This window comes from Lissotriton helveticus, chromosome 2_1 (assembly GCF_964261635.1).
Source record: "Lissotriton helveticus chromosome 2_1, aLisHel1.1, whole genome shotgun sequence".
NCBI classification, from domain to species: Eukaryota; Metazoa; Chordata; class Amphibia; order Caudata; family Salamandridae; genus Lissotriton; species Lissotriton helveticus.
In genome coordinates this window covers 786,849,611-786,861,692 of record NC_136059.1, presented here as the reverse complement: position 1 = coordinate 786,861,692, position 12,082 = coordinate 786,849,611, and the positions used below count along the sequence as shown (strand labels likewise).

General features: G+C 40.6%; 1 protein-coding gene across 7 annotated transcripts in view; it reads right to left on the bottom strand.

Annotated features, from left to right (window-relative positions):
* Nucleotides 1-720: 720 nt before the first annotated feature.
* APC (APC regulator of Wnt signaling pathway) overlaps nt 721-12,082 on the bottom strand; it is an 897,802-nt gene continuing 886,440 nt past the window's right edge. For all 7 annotated transcript variants that reach the window (XM_078675503.1, XM_078675505.1, XM_078675507.1 and 4 more), the window contains one exon: nt 721-8,111. In XM_078675503.1, coding sequence (XP_078531629.1) covers nt 1,580-8,111 — 6,532 coding nt within the window. In that variant the 3' untranslated portion in view covers nt 721-1,579. The remainder of the gene's footprint in view (nt 8,112-12,082) is intronic.

Here is a 12,082-nt window from a genome sequence, read left to right as displayed (position 1 = left end):
TTCATCTACAAATACGGGCTCAATTATGATTTAAATAGACAAGTGGGTGTCTTCTGAAAAGTAACTTCTAATCATATATTAAGAACTATCATGAGTTGAGTGATCAACTCACTACAGGGTTTAAAGGAACACTGTCTCCAGACCTGCACTTGTCATCTACACATAAGTGATTTTCAGTTGAGTTAGTCTGATTAGTTAAATGGAAACATAACGAGGCTACAACACTCAGAATACATCAGACAAGATAGTAAAATTTGGAAACAATATCTGTTATCACCTGGAGGGAAGTGGTCACCCTAATCAGGAGTACAAGGGGCACGGTCGTAAGGGAATGTACAAACATTTTGGATCCATGAAAATACCTTTGCATTTTAACATAATGATATATCTTCAGCTTCGCCAGAAAGCTAAAATGAAACATCGACATCCTGAAGTTGAAAGAAATAAGAAAAAGAGGCCGTACTGTATTCGGTAATGACTTCACCATTTACTCTGTGTTATTCACCTTTCCACTTCTCGCAACACACCTGGGATAAAAAGAACAGAATGTTTTCCTGGCTCATAAGTGCCTTCCCCCACTACGCACTGATGAAAAAGGTAAAACACTCAATATGCATGCCATTTTGCCCCATGTATGACTTAACACAATCATGCATCACAAAGCAGGGTGGCGAGAGCCTCAGTAAAACATTTTTTTTTAAAATCACCCAAAAACTGAAAAAGAATTCAATGTTTTATAAGAAAAACACAGGTTAAGTATACATACAATAATAATTTATTCTGAAATGTTAATTTTAATTTGTGATGAGACAGTCATGTCCCATTCAAAAAGAGCAGCCATCTCACTTCAAATAATAGAATATACAACAAGTTACAGCATAGCAAAAATTCTACCTAATGAATTTCCTGATAAAATCTAACCCAGGTAAAATCTTATTTAAGGTTTTACATTAACACACATTTCCTTGCTTTGCAGATCACAAAGGTATTACAGTTCACCTATCTATGCACATTGTGTAACCACAGAAAAAATAATCGTTATTTCAGAAAAGGACCATCCGTCATGCAGAAAGCAGGTCAGGAAAGCATGATCAGCAGGAATCATATTGCTGTGAATTTCACAGCCATATGATTAATTATAGGGTTAGATGTATTCACAAGTAATACATCCACATTTTTGCATAAATAATACCAATTTCTCCCTGATGTAGTTTAGTCCATTTATCTAAAATTGTTGATACATTAATATAATTGTATCTTCGTTTTAGAGTTCATTATTTAGCTAGGGACAAGCAAAATTCAAAGGATCATGGTTTTGGATGCTACTTAAATACAAGTAAAACATACTGTACAAATATACTCTCTTAATCAACTTTCACACTAGCCACCAAGCATCCATCCCATAAATAACCAGTAAAGACGATGTATATTTTCAAATATGGCTTCCCGAACAAGATCCCTCAAGAATCAAACATATTTACAAAATAAAAGTTTTTGAAAGTCCGTTTTTAACAAAATTTGTACACAGCAGTTGACAATAATACATAAGTGTTTTCTTTTTGAGCAGCAATCCAGTTCGTCAAACAGAAGTCACCAAATAGGATCCAGAATGGCGTTTTGGGCTCTGGGAGCCACTAGTGTCTGTGGTTTCCGTTTTGGAATCCCTTTTCTTTGTACTACCTGTTACTGGGGTAGGAATCTGCGAAGGTCGAGTTGAACCATTGTCCACACTGCTTTTTCTGGGGCTTGGATTATAGTTGAAAGGAGAAACTCGCGCGGCTACGGCTCCACTTGGTGAACTGTGTTTGCTGGAATTGCTGGAGCTGAAGGGCGTGCGCTCGGAAACCATATTGTCATTGCTTTCAAGTGCAAGAGGGGTGTTGCTACTTATAGGTTTTGTTTCCGGTGCTTTTAGATCCGGAATATCTAATCTATTCAATGAATTTAAGCGACTCTCTAAGCCCAGTGGGCGAACAGGTACATTACCATTAGCTGGATTTAGTTTCCCCTGAATGACTTTTGAATCCTCATCATCTAGATTGCCTACTTCTGTAACATTGTCAATAACTGGAGGGGCATTACCTGTAGGTGATCTTCCAGACCTTGGATTATTAATGGGGCAATCCTCAATCCTCACCCACACATCCTCTGTTTTAGAAACGGCAGGTGCCATCTGGTACACCGAAGCCTTTGATTCAGCACCACTAATTACTCCAGGTGACTCTTCAGGCAAGGAGTCATTTATTGTCTGAGGAATTTCAGTGTCTTTAATCTTCCTCCAGGTTCCCTTTGAAGGAGTTTGGTACTCTGTACTTTGTGATGGCCCTGGCAAAGCAGATCTTTCGTCCTCACTTTTGGCTCTTTCACTTGATTCTGAAGAAGCAGACAGAATGGAGGAAGAACTTCCTGTCCTTCTCCAAGTGCTTACACGGGGAAGGGACGTAGAATGTTTACTGTGCTCACGTTTCCAGGTTCCTGCTTTATTAACTGGAAGCCTAGATGGGCTCTCGGAATGAGAGCGAGCGATATCATGGCGCTTTACTGGTCTACCATCACTGCACTCTAAAGGAAGATTTAAATTGGGCGGTAACTTACGCCATCCCCCGGGGGGAACCGGTGCATTTGCTGGAAGAGACATATCTGGAAGTGAAGGACTTAAAACTGGTGTTTGCGTTTGAGAGCGGGTAGGAGAGCTAGGCCTAGATGATGAAGATAAAGAGTCAAATGAAGCAGATTCTTCTAATTTCCGCCTCAGGGTGGGGCTTGGTGCTTCTTTAATAAAAGTAGATTGGCGTACTAAAACAGGTCTCTCTGATCGATCAGACTCACTTCCACTGGATTTTGCTGATGACATTTTAGAGAGTTCTACTTTTTTACTCGGTCCAGTGCTGTTGAGGCTTTGGTTTAGACCTTTTGATGCAGATTCACTTCTAGGAATACCACTAGCATTCTTTGATAAACCACTATGCTTTGTCAGATTCTGTTGACTCAGTTGTCTGCCAGGGGAAGCGTAAGACATTCTACCTACACCAGTGGACTTGGTTGAAGGTGTACTAGGGGATGCTGTTCTAGGCAACTGTGAAAGTTTGTTTGGAGGACTAATTCCATTTCTTCCAGGGGAAATTGAATTGCGCCCAGGAGACTGAATAGGTCTACTTAATGGTTGCTGTGATGGCTTAGATGGGGTAGACTCTCTTGATCCAGATCTAACAAAACCTTTACCGGATCCCCCTGGTGGAGGTGGCTGTTTTGTTATGATACCTGGTTCTGCTTTTGCAGTTTTAACGCCTCTTGGGGAGCTGGCTGAGCTCTGAGTTTCATTGGGGCTTTTAGATATTGTTTTTGGTGGTGGCTTCTTTGAAACAGGACTTGTACTTGGTGAACTGTTCCTAACACCAGGAATATGAATCATTGTCCTACCACGTGAAATTGAGGGCATGTTTGTTTGCTGTGTATGCTTAATCTGACTTGAAACATCTGAAACGGAGCGAGACTTTCCTGTGATTGCACTTTTATACACTTTCTTTCCTCCTTTAATGGCCTTGACACCTTCAGTTTCCGATTTTTTATTTTCCAGCATTCCTTTCTCCCCTGGCTTTACAATACGTGGTCCTTTATTGTGGGTGAATAACTTTTCTTCCTGGTCTGGAGTGAGATGAAATGGAGACCCAAAAGAAATTCCAGATTTCAATGATAGCACTGAATCGGAGTCTGATGAGGCCTGTCTAGACAGTGAAGCAGCAGCAGCAGCTTGATGCAAGCAACTAACAATAGAATTTGCCCCTTCTTGTATAGCTTTCCAATCAAAGTTTTCCGAATCAGGTGAAAAGGCATTTTCTGAATCTGGGCTATTTGTATCTCTCAAGTCTAGCGTTAAGTTTGGCTCCTCTGCTAACATGCCACCCATATTTCGGTTACTGCCCTTTTCACTGCTTAACTTAGCTTTTCCTGATTTTCTCTTCTTAGGCATGGCAGAACTGATGCATTCCTGCAAGAGATCGTCTTCAGAATCAATGCTGAGTGAGCTAAGTGAACTGTTTCTTGAAAAACAGACAGGTGTATCTTCAACGTGGAATGACTTTGGCGCATAACCAGACACCTGCGGTCTAGTAGCCACCTGTGAATCTAGAGGTTCTGTCTGTGGAGGAGGATCTTTATTGTTATTTTCTTGGTCATTGTCACTTAGTGAACTGAGAGATGAATTGCGGGAAAAACACACAGGGGTATTCTCAATAGCAAAACTGTGCATTTTTTCATCTGTTGCTGCTCCTTTGTCAGGGATATCTTTAGCTGATTGCGGAAAGGATTTCTGCTTCTGGAGTGAATGCTTTGGCTGTCCTCTATTTGAAGCCTCCTTTGAACAAGTTTGAAGCCTACCACTTGACAGTTGGCTGGGGGACGACTTTTGGTTGGTTTTGTTTGATTTAGTGTTGGTTTCCTTCCCCTTTCTCAACTCTGCCTTTTCCTTAGAAAGATCAACATCATCATCATCATCAAAGTCAAGGGAGCTCAGAGAGTCATTTCGTGAAAAACAGTAAGGTGTTCCCTCAATTGGTGTATAATGATGAGGAGAATCAAATGCAAAGCTCCCCTTTACACGCTCTTCATTGTTTGGAGGCTTTTCCTTTGATTCTCTTGAACTATTTTTAAGATTAATTTTCTTTGACTCTTTACTTTGGCCACAATAAGGTCTTTCATTATTTTCACTTACTTTATGTTCTGCCGTTTTTCTTGGGCACCCTTTGGATTCATTACTTTGTGGCATGGGTTTCACTGGTGATGTTGGCTTATTTTTCTCACCTTCTTGTTGGCCTTTGCCACCTGTTGAAGCAGATGCTTGTTGAATCTGATCCATTATTTTTTTCACCCTGAAAGGTTTGTGGCTTCGCCCTTTGGGCATTGCAGAATTAATGCACTCAGCAAGAATATCCCCTTCTTCAGTTTTATCCTCATCCAGTGTGCAGGGAGCCACATTCAAGGTTTTTCCTACTCCTGTGTCATCAGTACTTCTGCCCTCAGTAGGAATGGTATCCCGCTTTTCAAATTTTGTGGGTATGGGCTGTGCAATATTTTCAGCATTTGTCAATTCATTTGGTGGGGATTCTATAGTGAGATCACTAAGAGAGGTTGCAGTTGAAAAGTTTACTGGCGTCCCTTCCACACAATATACTCTTGGCATATCGTCAGCATGTGTGAAGCTGACATGCTTTTGAGGTTGCAATCGGTTTTGCGAGGGAAGTAATTTATAAACAGGCAGCTGACTTGGTTTCCTAGCCACAGGGGGAGGTATTTTAGAAGAAACAGCTTGAGGAGACTTTTTGTTTTTTCTAGAAGATTTTGTAGGCATAGCCGAAATAATACATTGTTCTAAAATGTCAATATCATCATCTGTATCATCTAGTATGTCTTTATCTGTTTCAGAAGTCTTTGCAGCCTTTTTAACAGGATGATCATTAGTATCCTTGTCATATTCTGATTCAACTTCATTTCCATTGTCATTCTCATGCACAGGAGGCATAATCCTTAGTTCTACATCTTTTTGTATATATGGTTCATCAAGACTGAGAGCACTTAGGCTTGATGCACAAGAAAATCCATCAGGTGTGCTCTCTGTAGCAAAATGCAACAGTGTGTCAGCATCTGGAATAACTTGAACTCTTAGAACTGCAGCATTCACGGCAGTTTGTTTAGGTGCAGATTCTCGTTTTTCACTGTTAGTGGTAACTTTATTTTTACCTGCATCTCTTTTGACATGAGTTGGTCGAGTAGGAGGTGGAGTTTTACATCTGCTTGGTGGCATTGTCTGTCCAGGACTATCTGGAAGGTCACTAGGGCTAATAATCCCACTTACCATTCCACTGCAAGGCTCACTTTGTACAGAACTAGCTATTGAGTGGCTCTCAAAACTATCCAAGGAACTCACAGAAGTGCATCTACTAAACATTAGGGGGGTTTCCTGAACATAGTGTTCTGGTGGGCTCTTAGGAGTTTGAGCACCACTTTTAGATGGTGACTTGGCACCAGATGAAAATTCAACTGCTTTGTGTCGGGAAGAATCAGAAGGGGATAAACTAGAAGCTTGGTGCCGGTTTTGTTTTGTACGAATGTGCTGCAAAGTTGATCGAGGTTCACTCGGGGTAGATTCTGTAGACTGATTACCACTGTTTTTTTTCATTTCCCCAATCTGAAGAGTGTTGCTGTTCTCAGATGCATGTGTAGTTTGTTCACGACCCTCTATTTCATCTTCAGCTGAGGACAATGACGACAGGGAACTGCAACGTGAAAAACATATGGGTGTATCTTCTACACAATATGTTTGAATAGTTTCTTGGTTAATAGATGAAGTCTTAGAAGAAGCTGGTTTCTGAGTCTGACCACCTCTACTTTGTGCAGCGTTCGGATGAAGCTGATTTGTTCTATTACTGCTACCTGATGGGATGGTAGATGCTCTACTACTTGATGAGATGTGAAGCTTATGTTTAACCTTTTGAGAAGCTGGAGGCTCTTCATCAGAATATTTAAGACTGTAATCAATGGGCTGGTCTAAATGGTGCTCCTGTTCATTAAATGTAATACTGTAATTTGCTTGCCTGTCTTCCTCCTCTTCTTCTTCAGGCTGTTCCTCCTCAGAGTATCGTTCACTGTAATTGGTTGGTTTATCATCATCATAGTCATCTACTTGGCAAATAGTCTGGTTTGCTTTCTGATTAATTCCATGAGTAGGTACAACTCTACTCTGTTCAGAATTGGGAGTTGCTCTAGCTCTATAGGATGGGGCACATTCTGCCTGTCCAAATTGGGGCTGCAGTTTCTGGTGTTTATCCTCACAGCTTTCATTGTATACTGTAAAATTGTTTTGACTTCTCTGATGTCTTTGCTCACTTTGTTTAATTTCATCCTCAATTATGTGTTTCGGCCTTGCCCATCTTTCATTTTGTGATGGACTTTGCCTTCCAGAATTCAGCTGTTCATCTGAATATTTGAGGCTATAATTTATTGGTGTGTCAAGATCCGTGTCATTGTCCTCCATGTGATTTGCACTGTGTATCTTGTGAGCTAGATCAGCTGGGTATTGGTCATAACTACAAAACTTGCTTTCATCATCCTCAGAGTAGGACTCAACAGAAGGCTTCATCTGACCTCGTTTACCATAGCCATCAGTACTGCTAACACTATTCAGGCTATCATTTGATGCTCTCTGGTACTCCACTTTTGCACACGGTGCAGAGCAGGTCCTACTGAGATTTTCTGATTTTGTATAACTGTAAGAATTAGAATGGGGATGAGCTGCAGTACTTCTTCTTTGTGCAGTCCTCTCTTCAGCTACAGGGTGTTTTTCAGCAGTAGAACCAGAGTTTTTGTCCTCTTGATTAATGTGAAAACTTGATATCTCTTCTATGACTTTGGACATCTGAGCAGCTGTAGCAGGCATTTGCAAGCCAATTCTTTTGGAAGAATTAGTTGAACTTTCAGCTGATACGTGGTATATAGAATGTCCTCTTTCACGATCCACACTTTTGTCCTTTTCTGACCTAGAATTTTCCTGATTTCCTCTTGTAGATGAGGAAGGCAACACTGTAGAATTTAAATATGGTGAAAGCACAGTTATGTTACTGGTGTTGAAATTCTCTGGTCGACAAACTCCCTCATCATGTCGACTTGAATCTAAAACATAGTCACTGTACAAACTTTGCTTTTGTCTTGGTTTACTCCGATGAGTTGCTTTAGGGCTTAGATTATCAATGTTGTCAAACGTCTCTGACAAATGTTGAGCATCTAACTCTGCTTCAAGTGCTTTTTGCTTCCTGACGTGAAGAGAAGGCACACTTGATCCAGGAGACATAATGTTAGCATCCTTATATTTCGTAGGTCTATTTGCCATCAAGTTTCTCAGAGCTGCAGCACTGCCCATCGCAATCATTTTGTGCTTTGAATGAATAAGGTTTTTGAGCATGCTGATGGCTCCCATGTCCCAAAGGCCTTCTTGATCTTTTGCATTTCTGGCTGAAAGGTTCCAAAGGGTTCCACATGCATTACTCACTATGGTTAAACTATGAGATTTTAAGTGCTGTAATAGTGTTTGCAAGCAGTTGTTCTCTCGTAGAATTTGCCTGTAAGAAAAGAAATGTGGCTATTACTATTAAAGAAGAAAGTCATGAAAAACATTTTTTAAAACCAATGAGGAGCTTATTCTGTACCAACTCCACAACTATCCATTTACCATTCAATATGTGTGAGAAGCCTTGGAAATTAGCTTACAGATAATAACGTTTTTTATTTTTAACAGCAAAGTAGAATAGTTTGAAAAAAGTAACTGTTTTCTGTCTAGCTTCTTCATATTCACATGCATGAACAATGCCATGCAATTCTTTTTTTAATATACTTTCTTTTTTGTATTCAGAGACATTCTACATACATTCATACAAACAAACATTAATTCATTTGTTTATACATTGTCAATAGTTATATGTTAATCCAAATTGATATTGATACATGAAAGGAAAAGAGCCAAGGAGATACAATACATCAAAAACAGTCGTATTACCAGATCAAAAAAATAAAAATGTCATCTATATACATTATCCTACCCTTTTTACCCACTTCGTAACTGGAGCCCATAATTTTATACCTGGTACCCCTTACAGGCATATAGAGCCTGTTCAAGTTTATGTACGGCTATAAAACGGACCAAGAATTCATAAAAATTTGGGGGCATTAGATCCTTCCATCTAGTTGCAATAAGTAATCTTAGTATCACAACTGAAATGAATATGCTGCTAGTCTGAGGTTGATCTAGCTCAACACTGCGGTCATATCCAATCATCATAAGTGAATGCCACAGTTTTTCCGAGGATCTTCTCCCAAAACTTTACTAGTTCGGTTTTTATCAGATCAAGTTGTGGGCACCCATAAAACATATGAATCTCTTCAGCTGGTCCTACCCCACATCTGGGTCATTTGTCATCCTCCCTTTTCCCCCCATTTGAATAATTTGGCCGGAGTAAAATACAAATTATAAATCGTTTTATAGTGTTGTGACTTTAGATTAGTGGATAGGAGCGTTATTTTTTACTAACCGAAGTGACATATCAATATCTTCGTCCTCTAATCTATTGGCCTATTTAGTCTATATTTTTTCAATATCATCCAGAGCAAGTTCCATCATCATACTCTATAAATGTTTGATTTTACAGGCAGTTCTCCCCATGGTTTCAAACAGTGCAATTTTAGCATTAGAGATTGACCATCTCATTTTACCAAAGCCACCCTTTATTTGTAGATATTTAAGATCGTGCCCATCCGATATTCCAAACTCTATTTGCAGCTCACTAAACAGGTATAATTGGCCACTTGCCTGGATGTCTCCCACTGTCCGTAAACCAAGTTGCTCCCATTGCCTGGCTAAAACATTGTAAAACACAGGGGGAAATAGGGATGATTTCCAGATGGGTGTATACTTTATCTTCGCAATATTCATATGCTTTTGTATTCTACCCCAAGTTTTCCATGCATTCGATATGATCTTAAATGGAACCTTCTTATAATAACTAGGTTCCAGCTCACGCAAAAACAATGCTTTTGCCCTTTCTCAGAGTGCCAACTCGGAGATTGTTGGGAGATCCTCAACCTGTGTCTCACTGGCACTGCCAGTTGTTTCAAAGAAAAGTATATTTATTTGGTGTAACAAAACTGCCCAATAATAAAAAGTTAAATTAGGAGCGTCCAACCCTCCCCGTGCTTGTGGCAAAGTAAGGAGTTTTAGAGATCTCCTGACCTTACCATATTGCCTGATAAACCTGCTAAACAAAGAATCTAAAGCTTTGATTAAAGATCCTTCAATTTTAACTGGAAGTGTCCTGAACAGGTACAATACCTTAGGGAACACAATCATTTTAAGGACACTGACTCTACCTATAATGGTTAAATGAAGTGAATTCATTTGCATAAGGTCTTTAGCAATCTTACTGGTCGCGGGTTTAAATTGATTTGGACAATCTGACCAATATTTGGAGTAATCCTAACTCCGAGATGAGTAGCTATATTTACTCGTCAACTATCCAAAAGAGTAACATTTTTGGTGCAAATTGAGTCTTAGTTTTATTCAATAAATATAAGATAGTAGCAGTGGCTTCAATCTCCCTCGTTGCCTCCTCGGGATTAGGTGTTAATACCGTGATGTCATCTGCATATGCTAGTACTTTAGAACTGAATCCCTGGGTCATCACTGGTGCAACTGCCTGGTTCTCAATCAACGATTGAATAAGTGGATCGATATATAGGGCAAATAGTATTGGGGAGCAAGGGCATCCCTGCCTTGTTCCTCGTGAAACCTTTATCAAGTCAGATTCTCTACCCATCAGCTGTAGTTTCGCGTAGGGAGCCCTGTACATCCCTTCGATTGCAGTGATGGCCCGAGGGCCGACCCCTTTAGCTACTGGGACACCTCACTAATAATCCCATGACACACGATCAAATGCTTTTTCTGCATCCAAGAGGATCATAGCCAGATATCCATTAGTCTCCCCAATGATGTCAAATAGGGCCACCTCGTCTTACATGGTCAGTTGTGTCTCGACCTGGTACAAAGCCATGTTGCCATGGTGATACGAGGCTGGCTATGACCCCTGGAGACGGTTCGGCAAGATTTTAGAATACATTTTGGCATCCGTATTTATAAAGAGATAGGCCTATATGAGGTGGGCCTATCCAAGGGTTTATCTTTCTTGGGGATAATGACAATATTAGTACCCTTCCAGGAGGAATATACCTCTTTGTCCCGCAGTAATCACACGCGGTCTTATCACAACCGTGTTGTGATTCCGCATACCATTACTCCGCAAGTCGGAACAACAACTTGTGGAGGGGGGGTGGGGTGCTGGATGTTGGAATAGTATAATTTACTATTCCAACTCCAGTCTGTGCGGACATTAGGGAAGCTGTTGGATTTTAAATCCAACACCTCCCCCCCACCTCCGCAAGTCGTTGTTCCGACTTGCGGAGTAATGGTATGCGGAATCACAAAGCGGTCGTGGTAACGACCGCTTTGTGATTCCGTGGGGGAAGATAAATTCGTCATTAACGTTGTTTACCCCCCCAAGAGTCGGGTGGGTTCCTAGAATATTGTACCCCCCAGAAAAAGATCCCAGAGCAAGGGAGCTATCTCCTTTTGATAGATTTTATCAAATTCAGATGGAATCTTATCAGGGCCGGCTGCCTTGCCCAAAGCCAGCTGCTGTATCACTATTTGTGTCTCCTCCAGTGTAAATTCTGTCTCCAACCTCTCACTAGCATCGTCCCCCAGAATCCTATATTCCTTGCTAGCCCTCACAAAGACATCCCCGTGGGGACCTTGCATCTCCTCCGTATAGCGATCTTGATGTATAGCGATCTTGATAAAATTTATGAAAGACCTCGACAATATCGCCCGAATCTGTATATGAGGACCCCCACTAGTCATTAGAGATATCTGGCTCTTCACGGATTTTTTTCTAGTCTTTAAGGTAAGTAGTTTTTGCAACAGTTTTTCCATACTCCTAGCTCTCCGCCCTAGGAGTCTGGTAACTTGCTGCAGTCTTTTGAGAATAATAAGACCCTATCTCAGCTTTACCCACAATCATATCTAGCTGAGTTGTGGCTGCATCCATTCCCCGCACTATCTTACCCAGGTGTTCTCTCTCCAAATCCTGAAGCTTGGCATATAGTTGCCTAATCTACTTCGCTTGTTGTTGTCTCTGGTTAGATACAAAGCTTATTGTCTCCCCCTTCCTCCAGCCTTAAACGTTTCCCAGACCACATTACGTGAAGCACTAAATCTATTCCTGTTAAAAAAATTGTTGATCCAAGTTCTAAGGTGGCAAACATATTTTTGATCAACCAACACCTTCCGGTCGAACATCCATTGTGTTTGGCACATATGGATTTGCGGCAATCTTAGCCCGAGAAGCAAAGGGTTATGATCAGACATCGATTTCGACAATATTTCTATTTCTGTCCCTCCTAGAATCTGATTTGAAATAAAAAAAATAATCCAGCCTGACCTATTTCTGGTGGCGATAACAAAAGTATGTATATCCTGGATCGG